We start from the raw sequence: 22,072 nt of genomic DNA, 5'->3' as shown, positions 1-22,072 counted from the left end.
CTCACCAATTATTATTAGGGATGATTTAGAAAGAAATCCTTCCCATAGGGTGCATTAAGTAATTTTTTCAAAATAAAAACGTCACGTGACATTTTCTAACCTCAAACATCAATGAGGTGATGGATCCTAGGATCCTAGCTATTCGTTGATAGAAAATCTCAAACCTCATTTGATGTTAGATAGAAGAGAAGGGTCACATTGGTCTTTTCACCATGAAAGAAAACGACTTAGAACTTGATCGAGGTCAGGTCAACAACAGCACAGGCTTTCCTTGTAAACTACTACACATTCTTTATTACTACAAAGCCTCTCATCGTGACAGATTCGCATTCAAAAGAACTCAATCCGTACAGACAGCTCGAACAAAAAATAAATAATGAAAAACAACATCCAATAATCGATTTCGCCATGTTCGCCAAACGCCTCTTGCAGAAGGTCAGACATTCTCATCCTCAGGTAATTGCTACATCAATCAATTATAATTATAATCTTTTCTTTTTTTTTTGGAATCTCTGGTTAACTAATGGATCTGTAGTTGTTATTGAGTTGTAGAGATCGCGAGTTTTATAATTCAATTTCGTCATGTTTGGCTACAACGCGACTTCTTTTGTTGGTTATTGTTGTTGTTTTTATTTTATTTTATGTTCTAGGGTTTTGAATCGCTGCATAGATTCTTCATTTGGAATTTTATTTAGGGTGATTTACCAAAACATGCGCTGAAAATAGAAAATTTTCGGAAACGGCATACTGTTCATTTTAATTACGAAATCGGTAAATAACCATTTCGGAATTAAAATATTTTCGTTAAAGTGGGGAAAAATATAAATGTTTTACTGAAATTAAAACAGGAAAAGTATTAATATTTTATAGAATAGGAATTTTTTTTCCCAATTTAACGATAATATTTTAATTCTGAAAAAGGTAATTTACCGTTTATTAAAATGAATAGTGTATTGTTTTCAGAAAATTTCAATTTTTGTCACTTTTTTGGGAATTTTCCACTGGGTTGGATTGGAATAAAGGAAACACGATTGTCCAATATAGAACAGAAGAATCAAGAAAAATAATTGAATTTGTTTTAGTTTCAATTTGATATTTATTTATTTATTTTTGAAAAGTGGCACATTTATTTGATGAATCTAATACTTCAATCTTGAGCTAAAACTCACACAAGCACATTTAGTGGCCATTATTAAGTTTGAGAAACAGTGAAGATACTGTTCTTTTGGTGCCCAAAGAAAAACAAACAAAAAAGGAGATAAAATTTAATTATGAAAAGTCTTTATGTGGTAATATAATTAAAAATGGTGATATGGTATTATAATTACCATTTATCTATTTATTTTTGGCAAATAATAGTGATCCAAAGGACAAGTAAGTTTCACTTACGAAGAAATACTAATGACCAATGGACTCCTGTTTTTTTAATGGCATTTCTTCTATGGGGCTGCATTGTTTATTATTAACATTGCAATATGTCGATTAAACTAATTTTCTTGCCTTATATTGTCTATTATTAATCAATTATAATGAAATGTTTTTCTCCTTTGTTTTCTTTACCCAGCACAATTTGCCACACGGAAATGTGATGTCAACAGACTTGGAACTACGCATTGCTCTTCACTATGGTATCCCATCCACTTCGTCAGTTCTTGCTTTTGATCCTATTCAACGTCTCTTGGCTATTGGGACACTGTAAGTTGAAAGATTGTCTAGTGGTGCTGATTTTATCAATTTTTTTATGAGATTGTTAGCTAGGTTAAGCATTTAGATTGAGCAAAAATAACTTGATAATAGTAGTGCATTGTAATGGGCAATAACTTTCTATTATGACCTTTTTTTTTGGTTGCATTGCAGGGATGGTAGGATAAAAGTGATTGGTGGTGATAATATTGAAGGCCTTCTAATATCCCCAAAGCAATTGCCCTACAAAAATTTAGAGGTTTCTAAGTTTATGTGTATGCAATGATTCTGAAGACTGTAAATTATTTCTTGCTTTTGTTCAGTTTAATTATCTGCAATCCTGGATATACATCTTCCTTAACTTAGTTTCACAACAGTTGTATGTCCTTCAGATTTTCATTGGTATCGAGGGTTTCGAAATATGTGTTAGGGACTCTGGTTTCAAAAGTTATAATGTAGGCTAATTTACCAAAACATGCACTGAAAAATGATTAATTACCAAAATGGTGCACTATTCAAATTAATTCCGAAAATGGTGATTTACCATTTTCAGAATTGATTTATTTACCAAAATGGTAAGAAATAAAATGAACAGTAATTTCCACAATTTTTGTACCCAAAATCCCTTTTTTTAACTTTATATTGAAATTAAAAATTTTGAAGAGTAAAAATGGTAAAAGGTTAAAGACAGATAAAACGGTCTTTTTATTACCCAATAGTATATAAAAGAGTTGGGTTTTGATAAATGTGAAGGGTAAAAATGTAAAAGAAAGAGAAAAGGGTATTTTTGGCATGAAAAATGTTGAAAGTACTGTTCCTTTTATTTCTTACCGTTTTGGTAAAAAAACTTATTTCCGAAAATGGTAAATTACTGTTTTTGGAATTAATATAAATAGTACACCATTTTGCGAATTTTTCAATTTTAGTGTGTTTTGGTAATTTGCTCTATAATGTATCTATATACTAATGCTTTGGTTTGCAATTTTGTGATGCATCTCATAGGCACATACTTTTGGGTACTTAAATGTGGAATTGCATCACTAAAAATCAGGCATTCTTTGTTTTAGATTGTCCTGAGATAAATTGTAGCGTGGACTTGACCAATTTGAGTTATAATGCATTTGACTCTGAAAATTGGTTCCTATTTTTGGCATGGCATGGAAGGACAGAAACATGTTGAGTGCTGTGGTGCATTTGGGCAGAATCCGAAAAGATGAAAAATTCTGCTTTTAGTTTAATGAATCTAACATCCCTTTGCTTCATTATCTTCTCGACAGTTCCTTCACAACCACGGTTTTCTAGTGAGCATCTCAAATGAAAATGATATTCAGGTATTTATCCTTTATAGACTGTGTAGTTTCTGTTTCTTATGATGTTGCTCTGACATTATGGTAGTTTTTCATTTTTGTTCTCATCTTTCATCAATATAGAGATGCTAATTAAAACATTTAATGCAAGGAATGTCACATATTTCTTCCAATTATGTTGCTATTGTTTTGTTTGATCTCTGATCCACAAACAATATTTTCTATCTACATTGCGTGACTTTACGGTTTTGTCCTTTTCCTGCATTTATGATACTTTTTTGTTGGCCTGTTGTTTCTACCTTTCAAAAAGATGCTGTGTTTGAATCATTGCTCAAGTTTCTGCACCATAAAAAATGCAAACTTATGTCACAATTGGAGGCTTAATTTAGTTTTGCTTTGTTTGATCTCTGATCCACAAACAATATTTTCTATCTACATTGTGTGACATTACGGTTTTGTCCTTTTCCTGCATTTATGATACTTTTTTGTTGCCCTGTTGTTTCTACCTTTCAAAAAGATGCTGTGTTTGAATCATTGCTCAAGTTTATGCACCATAAAAAATGCAAACTTATGTCACAATTGGAGGCTTAATTTAGTTTTGCTTTGTTTGATCTCTGATCCACAAACAATATTTTCTATCTACATTGTGTGACATTACGGTTTTGTCCTTTTCCTGCATTTATGATACTTTTTTGTTGCCCTGTTGTTTCTACCTTTCAAAAAGATGCTGTGTTTGAATCATTGCTCAAGTTTATGCACCATAAAAAATGCAAACTTATGTCACTATTGGAGGCTTAATTTAGTTTTTTTTCCCCCTGTTTCTTCCCTTGCCGATCCCAGATATTTGGGATGAGCTTTCATGATTTATTTAGAGAGATTCTATTGCCACACCAACTTTTGCGAAATAGCACCCCAATTCATATGTAAATCACGAAATAATCAACACACATCTTGGGGTGCTGTTTGTAAAAGTTGGTGTGGCAATAAAAGCTTTATTTATTTATTTATTTTGGGGCTGTGTAGTTGGGCTGGAAGGGAGTGTTATTGATACTATTTCCCTTATTTTGATTTTGGCAGGTTTGGGATCTGGAAAACAGGTGTATAGCTTCTTCACTACAATGGGAATCTAATATAACTGCTTTCTCTGTGATCTTTGGAACCTATTTCATGTATGCTTCTATCTATGGGAATAACAATGAATTAATTGCATCTTCTTTGAGTCAGCTACCAAATGACTAGAATGAAAGGGAGATTTGTAACACTGTTACTGTGTTTTTGAATTCAGGTACATAGGAGATGAATATGGATTGATGTCTGTACTGAAATATGATGTTGAAGAAAGAAAGCTTTTGCAGTTACCATATAATGTTCCTGCAAAGTCTATAACTGGTAGGGCTGAATATATTATTTGTCATGCTTAGACGTCAATCTAACATTATTATATTCCGTTTCAGCATAAGCTTGTAGTATGCTTTGATATCTTTCTAAGACCACAACTTTGTGCTGTTTTGCAGAAGCAGCTGGGGTTTCATTGCCCAATCATCAATCCATCGTTTGTATTCTTCCCCAACCTAGTACTTCTGGGAATAGGCAAGATAATAATAAGTGCTTAAGTTTCTCTTGTCAATTTTCCAGTTTTCAATACTGACACCATGAATTAGGTTATTATGATCACTATATTGTAATCTTATGAGGGATTTTTGGTGGAATGATGGGGAGGGAAACAAGAAGTTCCACTTGGTGAGTTGGAAACTTATTTGTTCTCCCAAAAAGAATGGAGGATTGGGGATTAGAGGTTTGAAGAGAACAAATAGGGCCCTTTTGAGGAAGTGGTTGTGGAGATTTGGAGAGGAAAGAAGAAGTTTATGCAGGAAATTCGTAGTTGCGAAGTATGGAGAAAATAAATATGGTTGGGATGGTGGTGAGGTGAAGTCTACCTACGGTTGCAGTGTTTGGAAAGGTATAATGAGAGTATCCAACATGTTCAATTAAGAGATTAAATTCAAAGTAGGGAAAGGAGATATGGTGAGATTTTGGGAGGACAGATGGTGTGGTGACTCGGCTCTTTCACTTCAGTTTCTTATCTTGTATGCAGACTCGACAAAAAAGAATGATGCAATCCATGACTGTTTGAATCGCAATGGGCGAACGTGACTTGGGACTTGGGACTTGGGACTTGGGATTTAGGAGGAATTTCAATGATTGAGAAATCAATGATGTGGCTTCACTTCTAAAGCTCACCTCTTCTTATCGATTTGTGGAAAATGAGGAAGATCGAAGGGAGTGGATAGGGAGCAAGGACAAAAGGTTCTCAGTTTGTGCTTTCCATAATTTCCTTTTACCTAATTCAAAATTTTCCATAACAGTGTCCGCTATTTGATCCCCTTTGGTCCCTTCGAAAGTTGCATTCTTTGTTTGGACAACTTCTCTGAATAGAACTCTTACCCTAGACAAACTCATTAAATGGGATTTGGTAACCCCAAGATTTTGTCCTCTATGCAAGAGGAATGAGGAGAGTGGAAATCATATCTTTTTTACATTGTCCTTTTGCTACTCTTATTTGGTTCTTCTTTCTTAACTAGTTTCAATTGTCGTTGGTGATGCCGGATTCGGTTCTTTCTCTCTTTCTCGGTGGGACCCTGAATTTTTTCTCCAAAAGAAAAAGATACTTGTGGGCAATTCTTCCCTTAGCAATTTGTTGGGGAATTTGGAAAGAGAGAAATCGGAGGGTGTTCCAGGGGGAAGAAAAAGATTCTTAGAAACTAGTCTTGGACATCATGGGCCTTTTATTTTATTGGTGCAAATTGAGTAAAGAGTTTGAAGGGGCGTTCTTTGAAGACTTCGTCTTCAAGTGGGATCTTGTTTGTTGTTAGATTCTTCGGAGTTTTTCGGGCTGCTTTGACCTTCTTGTATTTCTTTTATTTTTTTTCTTCTTGTTCTTTGCTAGTTTGCAAGGGGCCATCTCGACCTCCCCCCTTTTTTTCTTTCCTTTTGATCAATAAAGATTTACACTTATTGTGTGTTAGCGCTCAAGCTAATTCTGTGTCAATGTTTTTAGGGAATGAGCTTGGCCCATTGGTTAGCTTTGTATCTTGGGGCTCATTGTACATCTTTCAGATTAACATAAACACTTTCCCTATCAGAAAAAAGAAGTATTCAATTTTATCAATAAGTCACTGACTTGAAACAAAATTTCAAAATTTGTGTTATCATTAGTTGCATATTTAGATTTAGTAAACTTTTTATGTCTGTTTTATTTTGTTAACAACATGGAGCTACTAAACTGATGCATCTGTCGCTTATAGGCCTCACTTTCTAGAAATTTACCGTTGAAAGGAACAATCTTTTGAATGCATTATTGAAGTGGATGTATTCAATTCTCAATATTCCCCAACCATAACTGAGGTTATTGAAAGCTATTTGATAATTAAGATTGATAGAGTTTCAATTCAATGGGTTCCATTGAATTGACTGCCATTATCTTAAAAAAGATTGCTTCAAATCATTGGTTTCTCAGGCTTTATCCATAATAACTAGAGACTAGAACAGGATATTGAATTCACATGTGACTAGAACATAAAATTGACAGCAAATAACTTTCAAATGTTTAATATTTGATCTTTTCTATCCAAATGTATTCCTAAAACCATTTTTTGTTCTGCAGAATGCTGATTGCATATCAGAATGGGTTGATGATTCTCTGGGATGTTTCTGAAGCTAAAGTTGTTCTCGTTAGAGGCTATAAGGATCTCCAATCGAAGGATGGGGTTGTTGTTGATTCTCCAAGTGGACCGAATAATGAAATTCTGGATAGTACATCTGATCATGAACAAGAGGAGAAAGAAATAAGTTCTCTTTGTTGGGTATCTTCCAATGGGTCCATTATTGCTGTTGGATATGTAGATGGAGATATTTTGTTATGGAACTTGTCAAGCACGTCCTCCATTCAAGGTCAACAAGCTGGCATATCATCTAATAGTGTTGTTAAGCTACAATTGTCTTCCTGCAAGAGAAGGATTCCTATTATTGTCTTACACTGGTCCGCAAATAGTAGATCACATAATGATTGCAGGGGTCAGCTTTTTATCTATGGTGGTGATGAAATAGGATCTGAAGAAGTTTTGACGGTGTGTTTTTTCACTCAATTCAGCTGTTACATATTCTGGATGTTATCATTCACCTACTCATGGTTTCTCTACCCTGCCATTTATTTTATATTCTTGCATAAAATTATATAGGGTAAATTACACTTTGAGCCCGTGGTTTGGCAGAATTCCATGTTGACCCTGACATTTTGACAATTGCACTTACCTCCCCTTTCATAGACAGTGTTAAAGTTCAAATTTTATTTTAAAACTAGAAAAATGTCCCATCTAAGCATTCACACTCTTACGCCTGAACCTATTTTTTCAAAGCAATATTTTTTTACAAAAAAAATTAACATATTTAAAAAGGTTAAAATGGTTTTTATCAAAATTGTTGATGACAAATAGACGGAAGGGGGGTAAATGAGCCTGTTAAATAAATATAGGGGAGGTAAGTGCAATTGTGAAAATGTCAGGGGGTCGACATAGAATTATGCTTTGGGGGCAAAAACGTAATTTACCCAATTATATAATATGGCTCATGGAAACATTTTAATCCAATACCTTCTTCAATACAAGTACAAATGATTATTACATTATCTATTAACGTCGGGACAACTCCAAGAAATTCTGAATGGAGATCAATCTGATAACGTCTATAATGCTGCTGACCTTCTTGATCAAAACCATATAGTGGATATTTTAGTTTTACAATGTGCGTATAATTTGTCTGTATCCCAAAGATTGACTGGTCATTGATTGGACTTACCTATGGTTCAAGGCATGTAGGGTCTTTATGGAACTGAATGCATAATCCATTTTTCCAAATACCGTACAAAACAATAATTTCTATAGTTGTATCTATTGTAACCCTGATAAGAAAGTGAAAGAGACATGATTTAGAAGGCAAATCCATTCTAGCTATGCCAAACTTGGTTATATATGACTAAAGTAATACTTGAATATGGAAGGTTTTCATTTAGTTTGCTTCCTGCTGTTCCATCTTGGCTTAGAAGTAAGGAGGCTTTCAAGCAACCTCAGACCACGCAAAGTTCTAGACAAACTTTCTAAGGACAGATGAGATAAAGGGATTGGGATCTCTAAAAGGTAGATTATGGGAGTTAAATTAGATTCTGAAGATCCCAGGTTTGTAACATTGTCTTTTCTGTAAAACATTCCCTAAAAGAATAGAAGAAATGAGAAAAAGAAAGAGGAAGGGAAGGAAGCACAGAGCTCTAAGCCCCTAGATAATAGTACAAAACATGACTTTGTTGTTGAGCCCTTGGATGCTCATGTTAAATGCATCATTAGCGTATGGCATTTGTAGTTGATGAATTGTTGTTCAATGAAACTAGAGAGGGAGTAAATGCAAAACTAGCACTACAAGGGATACTTAGGAAGCTAAGAATTTTAAGATAAATGAAACCAAGATGGAATACACACCATGCAACTTTGGTAAGGACACTCAAGGTTCTTGTCTTGAAATGTTAGTAAGGACCACTTCCATTGATGTCTTTGGAGGTGATATAATATTGTGTTTTTTTTGGATCGGTAAGCCTCTTTTTAATGAGTCCAGTAACTTGGTGCTGGCGGGATTTGAACCCAGGTCTCTGGTATCATCACCCAAAGACTTTACCAACTACGCCAGCTGGCACCTGCAATGATATACTATTGTTGGTTGATGAAACTGCAGGAGTAAATGCGAAACTAAAACTATGAAGAGATACCTTATGAACTAAGAGTTTTAAGCCATGAAAGACGAAGATAAAAGGTGTGCGATGCAATTTTAGGGATAACACTCATAGATGGAAAAGGTTGACTGTCAAGAAAAGCAATCAGTTCAATTATACAGGTTCAATTATCTATAAAGATGGGGATTGAGGATGCGGCATGGAATTAATGTTGGCTGGCCACAACAGAGACATGCTTTTGAGTAAATTGTGACCAAACTATTAATGATCAAACTAAAGTGTAGATTTTACAAGACAACAATAAGGCCAACTATGCTTTATGGATCTGAATTTTGGGCTGTCAAGAAACTTGTTTGTAGGATGGTTGTAGTATATACAAGGATGTTGAGATGGATGTGGGTGGGTTGGGGGGGGGGGGGGGTAAGTCTCGGAGAGAAAAATAAAAAAATGAGTATATTGGAGGGAATAATGGGGTAGCCCAATAGGAGATAAAATGAAGTCTATTGAGAATTTATTTTTTGATAAGTGTAAATTTACTAATAAAAAGAAGCGATACAAAAGGTAGTCGAAATGACCCACCAAAAGGAACTAACTAATCACATAAGGAGTCCCAATTAAATACAAACTCCTCGAAAAAGACACCCTTGTAATCTGGGTACAATTTAAACCGAAAAAACAACAATCCAAGAATTCTAAGCACCACATCTTGAGAAGAAGAGATTGCATCTTTGAAAATTCTTCCGTTTTCTCTAACCAAAGCCCACAAGTAATGCCGAAGGGAAGGAGTCTCTACAAGATTTTTCTCCACCCCAAGAACATGGATTGGTCCTAAATTTGAAAAAGAGACAACAAGGAACTCAAAACCATCCAATTGATATTAAGGAAATAATGCCAAGTTGACAGAGAATTTTCAGTGGATAAGAATGTTAACCACCAACTCATTCCTCGAGTTGCACAAGAAACAATAGTTTGGGGTCACTAATCCCCTACTAATAAGAAGGTCAAGAGTGGGAAGTTTGTCCAAAGCGACTAGCCATGCGAAAAAACACACCGTAGAAGGAGCCTTCAATCCCCAAATGAACGTAAAAGGAAAATTACCAATCAAATTTGAGGTGCGTACTAACCTTGATGCAAATGATCGAACAGTGAAAACATGTCCTTTAGTGCGAGTCCACTCCCTCCTATCATCTTCCGTGCAATCTCATCTTGCATGATCAAGGAGAGTCGTAAGTTCTTTCACGTCTTGAAATTCCCAAATTTTAAAGTCCCTCATGATCGTTTCCTTCAAGGTTCAAAAAAACATGCTTGTTTCTTTCGAGGTTTGAAAAAGCAACGCAGTCCAACTCTTTCTTTGATGAAATATTATAGAGGCGATGTAATTTATGGCTCAGAGCTGAATCACCAAACACATATTCCTCCCAGAATCTAACCCTATCCCCCTTTCCCACCTTGAACTTGACTCATTTCTTGAAATCTTGCCCCACTTTCATTATACCTCTCTAGACACTGTAGCCGTACGAAGACTTCACCTCTTCACTCTCCCAACCATTTCTCGTTTCGTTGTATTTTTCCCTTATGACCCTTCTCCACAAACTAGAATTTTCACTCCCGTACTGCCACGACCACTTCCCTAACAATGTCCTATTGGCGACTCTAAAACCCCTAATCCCCAAGCCCCCATTTTTTTTCATCTCACAAATCACCTTCCAATTTACCAAATGAATTTTTTTCTCCCCATTTTTATCATTCCACAGAAAATCTCTCACAATCTTTTCTAATTTCTCTTCCACACCCTTGGGGATAGCAAACAAAAAAAGGTTATAGATTGGAATACTAGCCAAGGAGGTTTCTGATGGGGGAATGAGCCGAAGGTTTCTTCCCATCATTTTGCAGATGATACGATTATTTTCTTGGATGCCTCAAAGGATCAAGTGAAATACTTGAGGGGTGTGTTGTGTTGCTTCAAGGCAGTGTCGGGGGGTTAAGGATTAATTAAAGGAGACTCTATTGAGATGTTTTGGAGGTGTACGATGAAGATAATTGATGGCACTAATGAGGGGGACTTTGGTGCTAATTGAAGTGATGTAAGACATCTACCTGATGTAGAACCTATTACTCTTGAGAATAGAATTGTCATGGCCGAATCAACCTATCCAGATCTTACCGAGTTGACTCAGGTTGACCAGTCTGGTTCGGGTTGACCCGGTTGGGTCCATACTGAACCCAGTTTTTATTTTAGTCATATGTCTTTAGGTTATTTCAGTTTTAAGTTATTTAAAAGTTGGTTAGTTTCAATTTCAATTTTAGGAAGTTTTTATTTTGTCTAGTTTCTAATTGTTTAGTCTCTAATTTGTTTTTAGGTTTCTATTTTTTTTTCAATTTCATTTTTATTCTTTAGGCAATTATTAGAAGTGTCCAAATAGAGTTATAATAGGTTTAGAAAGTTGGTATTATATTATATATAGAGTAGAAAGTTACTTTTTAATATTTTAGAAGGTTTCTAAGTTGTTATGATAAGGTTATCTATATAAGGAGCTTCAAAAACGAAATTCAATCAATTCAATTTCAATGCTCTTTTACAAATTTTATATCTCTTTGCTTTATTTTCTTCCGAGCCATTACTTGTTTATCAATTGAATCTATTAATTCAAATTGGTTTTGTGTGTTCCATTGAACACAATATCTCAATTCCTTTTGAATCTATTGGTTCACACGCTTCCGCTACATCATGAAGTCCCTAAAAAAGCGAGAGGAAGACAAAAATGACGTGATTAAGGTAGTATAGTAAAAAAAAAAACTATAGAAGATATAGCTCTAGATAGAGTGTAATGGTGGAGTAGGATTCATGTTGCTTGCACCCGTTTTGGGGATGAGGCATAGATAATGATGAAAATGATTCCTTTTCCCTTGTTTCCTTTTTGATTAATATAATATCATCAGTACTTATGAAACAAGGATGGTAAGGCGTAAGTCATCGGTTCAAATCCGATAAGGGGCTTTTTCCACAAAGCTCCAGTCTGAGTCTTCAGTTTGGAGCGGAGAATAGAGATATTGTTGATATTTCTAATTTAATAAAGTAACCATCCGCAAAACATAATAAATATCGTTATTTCCATTGTAGAAACAACTTTTTATCTAGGACACCATTTACTTATGATTTTAATTTTGTAGGCATTCTTTTGCTTGGATCTTAGTTGCAAGATGCTAGTTAGTAACGATATCGATATTTATTATTGGGTGTCCAAATGATACAACCAATAAAATAGTAAACATGTGCTGCTTTTATTCAATATTTCTAATATCAATCATGGGAAGTTTCTATTAATTTTCTCTCTGGTTGTTACAGGTCTTGAATCTTGAATGGTCGTCTGGTATAGAGACTTTAAGATGCATAGGTCGTGTGGACCTTACACTTAATGGCTCTTTTGCAGACATGATTTTAATACCAAATGCTGGAGCAGTGGAGAATGGTCCTTTTGCTGCTCTTTTTGTATTAACAAACCCTGGACAGTTGCATGTATATGATGATGTTAGCTTGTCTGCATTAATGTCTCGGCAAGAGAAAAGCCCTTCTGTTTCTGCAATGCAATTTCCTGTAGTTATACCAATAGTCGGTCCATACATGACTGCAACAAAGCTCAGTTCTGTACCCGTGGACGAAAACTTCTCAAAGACTCTATTAGAGGTATTCTATTTTGATTTAGTATGTTTTTATTTGAAGTTGTGAATTAGTTAATTCACCTTCCATCCACTGATTTAGTTTTTGTTTGTCACTCAAGTAGATAGCTTCAGTTAAGACAGCTGGAGCAACATCTACCCTGACTGCTAGTTCAAAGTGGCTTTTGACCGGTGGGGTTCCAAGTCAAACGTCTTTTGCTGCAAATAAAGGGATTGAGAGAGTATATATAGCAGGTTATCAAGATGGATCTGTTCGAATATGGGATGCTACATATCCAGTCCTATCACTTATTTTTGTTTTAGAAGGCGAGGTCAGAGCCTCATCAAGAGGATTCATAAAATATTCACTGTGTGTGTGTGTTTGTGTTAATTAAGACAAATGGTATTTAATTGACATATATGCCATATAATTGGCAGGTACAAGGTATCAAAGTTGCTGGTGCTAGCGCTTCAATTACAGCATTGGACTTTTGCTCCCTCACTAAAAGTTTGGCCATTGGCAATGCATGTGGTCTGGTCAGAGTGATTGTCTTAAGGGTTACTTTTGTATAATGATGACTAGAATCTTATACCATATGATAATTTTTTCTTTTTGGCTTATGTAGGTTCGCATCTATAAGCTCAGCGAGAGTTCCAATGAGACGAGTTTTTACTTTGTGATAGAAAATAAACATGAAGGTATTTTTGGATACTAGTCATTTGTCTGGAGATATGATACTCTCTCTTAATAATGTAATTGTTTCATTGTGGGCTTAGACCCATAGCTCAGTTGGTTTGATACATTGCAAAACAACTTTGAGGTCATGGGTTCAAGTCCAGCTTACCCATAATTTTTTTTTTGTTTAGTTGAATCAGCAATTTATATCCATTCCCCTTTCTTTAAAATAGATTTGGGATGCTTGGTGTGTTTATGAATATGTATTCATAGCATATATCATTTCTCTTTTCTTCTTTTTAACATCATTTTTGTTTTATTTGACAGCAATGCACCACTCACTGCTGCCTTAATTCTCTTAATTTTTAATGTTATTCTAGCATTGTGAAACTTGTTCCACAGTTCACAGTATGCATCAAGGGAAAGGATTTCAATATACTGCTGCAGTTTCTATCCTGAATTCTCCTATTCAAACTCTAAAATATGCAAATTTGGGAACCCGACTTGCTATAGGATTTGATTGTGGTCAGGTGAGTATCATTTTTCCAGTGCTATATTTTTTACATCTACCATGTTGCATGGATATGGGTACAAGTGCCAAAGTCCGATACAAGTATGGATTGTTGGATTCAGCAAACCCTGATAAATGGGATTTGGGGAGTTGGCATCATGTTTTATATAATTTGGAAAAAAGTTATTATTACATACAATAATAATTATAATAAGGGATTTTGTTTTGAGATACTTCATGTTATGTATTGTCTACCTAATTCAAGAGAAATCATAAATTTAGACCAGTCTTATGTTTGCTACAGAACATGCCTTGACTGAAAATGTACTTCATAATAAGAGTTAAAAGGTGAATTAGATTCATGATAATGTGTATAAAGAAGATGACGGCGTCTTATGTTTGTTACAATGAAAATTTGAACCAAAAACTCACATGATAAAATATTGATCTATATATATAATAAAACACAATGGTGGACCCCACTCAGCTATAGTTTTGTGGGGGTATAAAGATTGAGACAGAGGAGTGGGGTTCGCACAACCCCACTTTATTGTCCTTCCTATCTTCCCCCCTCTTTCAATAATAGCGCCTCAAACTTTATACCCGTTTAACTTTACTATCTTTCCTCTTTTACCCCTTTAACTCCACAGAGGATGCCTCTTCCATAGGCATGGGCAAACTCTAGTCATGCTATAAGGAAAGTGTCGAACTAGAGTCCATGGAATGTCAGACTATGTGTTTGACAAGGGTACTTTACCTTTCTAGAAGAGTCTATGCAACATAGCATATTTATGCTCAATCATTTGATCTGTGAAGTACTTGCTCAGAAATATTGGTAATATTGTTAAAAGAATTCACTTTTTCACTGCCCTCATTTCAGGTGGCAATGCTTGATATGAGTTCGTTATCAGTTTTGTTTCTTACAGATTGTGTGTCCAGCTCAAGGTCCCCAGTCATTTCTATGAATGTGAAAACATTTCCAATTATTGGTAACCTAATAAACACTCCAAAGAACACAGGGTCCAAAAGCACGAAGGATCCGGCAGAGGAATTAGTGTTTATTTTAACAAAGGATTCACATGTTATTGTTGTTGATAGTGTTACTGGTAATATAATCAGCACTCGGCCAATGCACAAAAAGAAAGAATCGACTGCAATTTCCATGTATGTCATAGGCAAGTAAATAACTTTTTTTTTTTTCTTCTTTCTAGAAAGTAATCAGATATTCTCTGTTTATATTGCACAATGATTTATGCATTTCTGAGACCTGTTTGTACTGCAGAAAGCAGTATTTCAGTCTCTAAGGTGTTTAATGAAAATCACCCAGAGCAGCTTTCCAAGGATAATGTTTCTCCGAAAGAGCCTGAGCAAACCAATGTTATCAGTGGAGTTAAACCACAAGAAGTTGAGCTTCAAACCTCTAGTGAAAGTAAATCTTCTGGAGAGAGATTATTGGATCCACTTGTTTTACTTTGTTCCAAGGATACATTGCGCTTATACTCTTTAAAATCTGTGATGCAGGTGCTCATTTTCTTTTTTTTTTATTTTGTTTCCAGCATTGTTGGGTTTTTTTTTTTTCCTACTTTGTAATTTGAGGTAATCTACTATTGTTTTAGGGGGACAATAAGTCAATTCAAAAAGTGAAACTTGCAAAACCTTGTTGTTGGACTACAACTTTCAAGAAGAAAGATGAGAAACCTTGTGGACTGATTTTACTCTATCAGACAGGAGTCATTGAAATTAGGTAAAGAGTTAAGTTTACAGTTGTTCATGCTTAGCTTGCAGTAGCAAACTTTGTGATGATGTTGATGATCTAAAGAAGATGCAATTTTGATTATATGGTAGTAAATTTTTTTTGTTTCAATGGAAGTGCATTCAGCTACTACTTTCTTGAATGGCGGATAATTGAAATGTTTTTCTTTGGGCAGGTCTTTGCCAGATTTGGAAATTCTGAGAGAAAGCTCTTTAATGTCAATTTTAAGGTGGAGTTTCAAGACGAATATGGACAAAACCATGAGTTCTGATGAGAATGGGCATATTACTTTGGTAAATGTCTTTCTTGCTTTCTAACATAGAGTTAGTTGATTCTTATTACTTCTATGCTGTTAACTGCCCACATGTTTTCCTTTGTTTAAGATCCTTTGGTCCTTTCCCCCCTTTTTGTTTTATTTTGTTTTTTCGTTCTTCAGCTATTGGAATTTAATGTTTTCTTAAGTTTCCTCAATACCCAAAGTCATTATCGTGCATATAGGTTAGCGTTCTGGCAATATGATAAGATGGTGTTTAATTTAGACCTATATTCACTAACTATACTGAAATATTTTGATTCTCATAGGTCTCAATAGGAAATTCTACTAACAATTTCCTTTTTGTATGTACTTCGGTGCAATCACTATTCATTTTGCTGAATATTTCAGTATAAATATGACATGAAGAAATCAACTCAGGTATAAAGATGCAATATTTTGGTGGAAATTTTTTGGTAAATAATGAACTAAGTGAAATAATCTTTTTATTTTTATCATTTGTAGAAATGAATTATGATTGATTACATATATGTATGTATTGATGTATGTATATGTCGTCTTATTTTGATCTTATTCCAAGTATATTAGTATGTACATACAAGCACACCCCTATAAGCAGCCAGGTTCTAATTGGTTGATATAACAATAATAATAATTTATACGTATACGGAGCTTAAAATAGTTTATTCATTGAATCATATATTTTAAATATTATGTTATATATAGATAATGAGACATGATTATTCTTTCTTTCGTGTAGTTTTTTTGGCTGTTAGGTTCTTACATACACGTGCCAGTGTGTAGTGAAATGCTATTGATCTTCATTACTCTATACGCCTGTAGTTTGATGACTTAGAAGTGTATTTTCTATGTTGACTTACGTGTGCGTTTCCATACTTGTTTAGTCATTGCCTACAGTTTCAATTGATAAAAAATTTCTATCATTCCAATGAAGATTGTATTAATTTTTTTCAAATTGATCGAAATGTTTCTTTGAAATATTCCCATTTCCAGGCTAAGGGAATTAGACATCAAACCGTAATGTACTTTTGAACTTGTACATAGAGAGAAGGAACTACAGTATTTTATCAGTTATGTCATTGACTTGCTCAAGTTGACACTGTATGGCCCAATATTTTCAGTTTTAGTTGTCTTTATTTTACCAACGAAGTGCAAGAACATATTCAAATTTCTTAATTTCTTTTGAAATTTTTGTTATAATTTTTCAGAAAGTATGGTAAAATTAGGATCCATTCCAGTTATCAGAAAAAGAGCCAAAAAGATCATATGTACTGCACATACTGGTAACTCATAATCTATTATAATTGTGAAATGATATCTTGAAAGTAAGAAAAGCATAAAAAACCAAAAACCAAAAGTGAAAGTGTCGGAGCAAAGTCGATGAAGTGTCAGAATCTGACACTGGTACTTCACCTTTTTAAAAGAATCAGCACAACAAACATGTAAAAAGTAGAAGGGCGAGAATAATTTAAGCAACTTTCTTGCTTTATTGCCTATAATTTATTTTACATTTAGTAATCTTGTAAACAGTTTCAATATATTAGCTTCTTGTGATGATGTCTAAATTCGTTCTTTTGATCTTGAGGAATTTTATAGGTAAATGAGTGTGAATTGGCTTTCATCTCCTTTTTGGCCTGTGAAAATGACTTCAGGTACCTTTATTCTATAATTTTAGCCACCAATCTGCAACTTAATTGCAAAGTCTAATATAAAGTAGATTAAAAAAGAACTATGTTGATTTCTTTAGGATTCCAGAGTCTCTGCCTTGCCTCCATGATAAAGTTCTTGCTGCTGCTGCTGATGCTGCCATTAGTTTCTCTTCAAATCAGAAGAAAAAACAGGTTTCTTTTGGATGATTTTAATTATTTATTTGTTTGTTTATGAACATTATAGATTTTTTTCCTTCTGTTACTTCTGCTGCTACAGGGTATTTCTCCTGGAATTTTTGGTGGAATCATTAAGGGCTTGAAAGGAGGGAAAGTGGGGAGTACCGAGAAACTTACAGAAAGTCTTCCTAAATCTATTTTTGCTCCACATTTAGAGAGCATGTTTTCAAGAGTTCCATTCTCAGACTCAACTACAGCTACTATAGATGATCAAGAAGTTGTGGAGCTTAACATAGGTTCTCTATCTCCCACTCTTCTTCCTTCCTTCCAACCCCTCTCTCATTGTGTATTTTTGTTTTGGTATAGATGACATTGATATCGATGAGCCCATGCCCGTTGCGTCTACTTCATCTCATAAAGGCAAAAAGGATAGTAGAGGTACATTGGGATTGAGAAAACGGTGTTCTGTTCCTATAGAATAGGAAAGGTGTCTACGTGGCAACTTTTGGTTGGAGTTCAAAACACATCGGGCTCCTAATCAAGCCGTTTTCTACATGGCAAACAGCCCAATGTGTTTAATTTCCAACCAATAAGTGGCACTATACACCATATGTTGCTATAGGAACGGGACACCATTCTGGATCGCTACTCTTTCTATTTACCTATCAATTGTGTTTCAGCTCCTTGAATCAACAACGTTCTCTTTTTTGCTCCACAGATAAGGAAACGGAGAGAGAAAAATTGTTCGAAGGTGCAAGTGCTGATATGAAGCCAAGACTAAGAACACCTGAAGAAATCATAGCTAAATACAGATTCGCTGGGGTAATTTCTATTAACAAGTTCATCTTATCCACTTTGTACATATTAAATTTTCTGCCTGACTATACAACCGATTACAGGATGTCTCTGCGGCTGCCGCACAGGCGAAGGACAAGCTTATGCAACGTCAGGAAAAACTTGAGGTATGGTTTCTTCTTGCCAAAATTTGTAGAGCTCATTCTGCAGTTTTATGGAACTATGAATAGAGGAGCTTGAGTTCACATGGATCTTGGCAGAATAACCATGGTTTCAAATTTCAGTTTGGCATCTTGTCTTGTCCATGGATGAGACATTCATTCATTCATATATATATATATAATTATAAATTTTCTAATAAAATAAGATATATTAGAAGATGTTTAATAATAAATCATGTTTTATTTAAACAATAAATATTTAAATTCTAAAAATATTTAATTATTTTAATCAAAATATACAAAATTATGGTTGACTCAGCCGAGATTTTCAAATTACCATCTGAGTCATCTCGTTTATCTCACGACATGGTGTGAAGACTGAGACGCTGTGTAAATCCATCTCGATGTTGAAAAATACCGAGATGACTCGGGCGAGTCATCTCGGTCTTAGATGAGATTTAAAACCACGAGAATAACTGATGGCTTTCTTAAAGATTGTGCTGGAGTAACATTGAAATGTACTTCATCATTATCCTTTCTTAAATTCATTCTTCGTGTAAACTGCTTGAAAGATTTTTAAATACCTGTTTTGGGATGTTGACCAAAAGCATTGACTAGACCCTCACGTCTGATCAATTGTATTAATTGGATGTTAACCACGTTTATGGGCATGTTTGAAAACTATGATTTTGGGCGATTTTTTATTAGATTTGAGAGAATTTTCAAACCGTGTCATCGCTCACATCTATCTTTGTTATTATACAGCTTTCCTGAAAATAATAAATTTGGAGTAATTATCAGTCCACACACCCCTAAACTAGCTTCCTTTTTTCCCATTACCAGAGGATCAGCAGACGAACTGAAGAGTTGCAAAATGGGGCTGAAAGCTTTGCAGAAATGGCAAATGAACTTGTCAAGGTAATGGAATCTCGGAAATGGTGGCAAATATGACAAAAGATTGCATCATCATCTACAAATGATTGGATTCTTTACGGTTACTCGGGTCGGTGCTGTTGAAAGGCACACTAAGCATCTATGTGTTCTTCAGAGGAGGAGCCTCAAGTTGTAGATGTGTTAACAAAGGAAGATATACTACAGATAGATCTCGCTAGCAAAATGGGTTTTATGTGTTTGACGGTGTTTTTCAAATTTAGATGGGTCCTGTCTGGAGCCAAAGAATGTAAATTATATAACCAGTTGAAGTAAGTACCACAGAGAATGAAATGATATTTTATCTCTATTTGATTTATGAAGGCTGTAAGCCCACATATCTGTTTATAAAGATACGATTGATTTTTCAGGTTGAAAACTAATACAAAATGAAAGAACAAAAAAAACATAGTTAGCCACCTGGTTTGAGCTTTGATTGATACTTTTTCCCCTACTATTTCCAGTATTTTAATAAAGCCAAAAAAAAAAAAATGATATTTAAGCAACTACCATAACCATCCTAATTTGGCAAATATTTGTGACATATAGTGTTTGAAATTGATGATGTATCTTATTTGTCCTCGGTCTTCTCTTAAGATACTAAGAGAAAATGACCTCTTTTTCAATCTTTTATCAAAATCCTTGATTTTTCTATCAAAAAAATCCGACGCATTCAACTTTCAAAAGTCATTTTTTTTATAATTTAAATCTCTACAAGATAGGATTTTTGGAACATGAGATTCAAAAATCTTGTTAAGATTTGAAGATTGAAAAAAGTAAAATCTTCAAATTGAATTTTGGGAAAATAAATAAATTCAGGGTTTTAACTAAGAGGTTGAGAAGATGAGGGTACCAGTTTCTGTGCTATGTTATAGAGAACCATGATCAAATAGGGCATGTCGTCCGTTTGAAAACATGGGTATCTCAAGTATTTACCAAAACATGGAGGTGTATGTCAAAATCACCCAGTACTCCATTAAGTCCTCACAACCTGATTGTGTTGGCCTTATAGTATGTGCTATTCAGGCCAGTTTGGTTTCTCATTCATGAATGATATCAAGATGCCTCCGGCAAATCATCTAGGTGAAACCATAAACAAGAAGAAAAAGAAGGAAGAAGAAATTGAAGAAGACCGAATATCCCAATCCCAGTTTGGTGTCTCATCCACAGATATCAAAGATGACTCGGGTGAGTCATTTTGCTCGAGTTTAAAACATGCATACAACGCCACGGCTTACATTTTAACACATGGTTAGTGTCACGGTATGATGGAACAAGAGGAAGCAACAAGTTGAAGGTCTTAAAAGAGCAAGAGAGGCCAAAAGCAACGTTGATTGAGATAGTGCGAGCAAATATGAATTGGATTTTATTTTATATAGGCGAAGGCAACATGGCTGAAGCTAGTTCAACCTATCCCAACTTTTGGGAATAAAATTTGAGAGTTGCTATTGCCACACCAATTTTTACTAACACCCCACCAATTGTGTGCAATTCTTTGCGTGATTTATATAGGAATTGGTGTGGCAATAGTAACTCTAAAATTTCAACAGTGTGCAAAAATTTATGTTTGACACACCACTGGTCTAGTTCACAGACACCATATCCACCAATGCCTATTAACAATTAATATAACAAAACAGAGAGTTAAGCACTCCATATGAGCATGGACTGCAGTAATTGCATTCCATCTCATCAAATATTAGTAAAATAGTCCTCAGTTTACGATAACGGTTCCATCATGTCAGATCAATTGATCTGATTGAAAGGAAGTGGGTCGCATTTACCCTCATCTCATCAAATATTAGAATGATTTTTTTTTTCTAAAGAAAAGAAAAAAATCATGTTCCGTGACATGGCAATCCGATTTACAAGTTAAATTACCACATAGAAGGTTGAAATTTCAATTCTATAACATGTAAGCAATAGATCAGTATCCAACTATTTCAGTACGTACGAATAAATACTTAAGCTTTCAGGTGCGCTACGTCCATAGACCAGCAGCTCCAAGGCCATCCGTGATTCTTGAATTGCCCAATTTTTTGCTAATGAGCTCTCTCAACTCAACTTCGCTGGGAAATCTGTGCTCCTTCAGTTTAGAGAAAACCTAGTGTGTCCAAAAGAGGAACAAAGGGAAAAATGCATTAACAAAAGTTCCACAGATACCACATACCAAAATGACAAAACCATCTCCCTATAATAGTAATATTTTTGTTCCAATGAAGAAATAAATGTGTCAAACCCCAATAAATTAGACGTTTAGTTTATTGGACCTGAAAACAAATATGCAATAGTACTGAAGTTGAGGCATTAAAGCCTATCAATTTCAATCTAGGTGAGGTTTATAAGATCCTAGAGTAGATCGAGGTGAGGTGAGATAACCCGATTTAAGGAAAAAAGAAAAAGGCCACCTACCAATTCACTGTTGCAATAAACTTCAAAAGCCCCAGAACTTTGCAGGAAGGATTGCAATAAATTTCCAAGAAGCCATGTGCTTGCAATAGTTCCAAATCTATTTTGGCGCATAGAGAAGTACCAAGGAGGTGGTGTCATAATTCCCAACCTCGGGAATATTTGTTCACCTGCCATTACAATTCCAATAACTCCAAATTGAAAAACAGGAACCATTTTGCTAAGTAGACGTTTTGGAAGTGTTGGAGGATGATTGGCAAGAATAACTTCAATCCCAGGGAAAGAAGTTTCCA

At 34.8% G+C, this 22,072-nt stretch overlaps 2 protein-coding genes across 7 annotated transcripts in view; one reads left to right on the top strand and one right to left on the bottom strand.

The window, feature by feature from the left end:
* Nucleotides 1-237: 237 nt before the first annotated feature.
* LOC147386294 (exocytosis protein SRO77-like) lies at nt 238-19,706 on the top strand. Of its 6 annotated transcripts, none has more exons than XM_086423963.1 (24): nt 246-435; nt 1,565-1,695; nt 1,858-1,942; nt 2,961-3,014; nt 4,068-4,159; nt 4,276-4,379; nt 4,505-4,580; nt 6,655-7,117; nt 12,113-12,451; nt 12,549-12,755; nt 12,862-12,960; nt 13,050-13,122; nt 13,502-13,629; nt 14,491-14,785; nt 14,893-15,131; nt 15,227-15,354; nt 15,539-15,656; nt 17,255-17,310; nt 17,406-17,499; nt 17,585-17,780; nt 17,851-17,922; nt 18,203-18,306; nt 18,384-18,446; nt 19,284-19,706. In XM_086423963.1, the coding sequence occupies exons 1-24, from the start codon at nt 409-411 to the stop codon at nt 19,389-19,391; spliced, it is 3,351 nt and encodes a 1,116-aa protein (XP_086280089.1). In that variant the 5' UTR covers nt 246-408; the 3' UTR covers nt 19,392-19,706. The 6 variants fall into 6 exon arrangements, 5 of the variants coding, with proteins under 5 accessions (XP_086280089.1, XP_086280088.1, XP_086280090.1 ...); XM_086423962.1 differs by having other exon boundaries at nt 248-456; XR_015172201.1 differs by lacking the exon at nt 17,585-17,780 and having other exon boundaries at nt 238-456; nt 19,284-19,417.
* Nucleotides 19,707-21,164: 1,458 nt separating this feature from the next.
* Nucleotides 21,165-22,072, bottom strand: part of LOC147386293 (selT-like protein) — a 6,133-nt gene continuing 5,225 nt past the window's right edge. The window contains exons 3-4 of the mRNA XM_086423967.1: nt 21,783-22,072; nt 21,165-21,474 (exon numbers count right to left, since the gene is read on the bottom strand). The exon at nt 21,783-22,072 is cut by the window's right edge and continues 29 nt beyond it. Coding sequence (XP_086280093.1) covers nt 21,352-21,474; nt 21,783-22,072 — 413 coding nt within the window. The 3' untranslated portion in view covers nt 21,165-21,351. The remainder of the gene's footprint in view (nt 21,475-21,782) is intronic.

This window comes from Akebia trifoliata, chromosome 14, assembly GCF_017979445.1.
Source record: "Akebia trifoliata isolate Shusen 1 chromosome 14, ASM1797944v1, whole genome shotgun sequence".
NCBI classification, from domain to species: Eukaryota; Viridiplantae; Streptophyta; class Magnoliopsida; order Ranunculales; family Lardizabalaceae; genus Akebia; species Akebia trifoliata.
The sequence above is the reverse complement of the archived record's forward strand: the minus strand, read 5'-3'. Positions and strand labels throughout refer to the sequence as shown.

What these genes read in the sequence shown, in the direction of transcription:
- LOC147386294 (XM_086423962.1), top strand. Translation starts at nt 409, where the DNA reads ATGTTCGCCAAACGCCTCTTGCAGAAGGTCAGACATTCTCATCCTCAG. An exon ending in AGAATGGGCATATTACTTTG is followed by an intron (nt 15,657 to 17,254) that starts GTAAATGTCTTT and finishes GGAATTTTATAG; the next exon opens with GTAAATGAGTGTGAATTGGC. An exon ending in GCCTGTGAAAATGACTTCAG is followed by an intron (nt 17,311 to 17,405) that starts GTACCTTTATTC and finishes TGATTTCTTTAG; the next exon opens with GATTCCAGAGTCTCTGCCTT.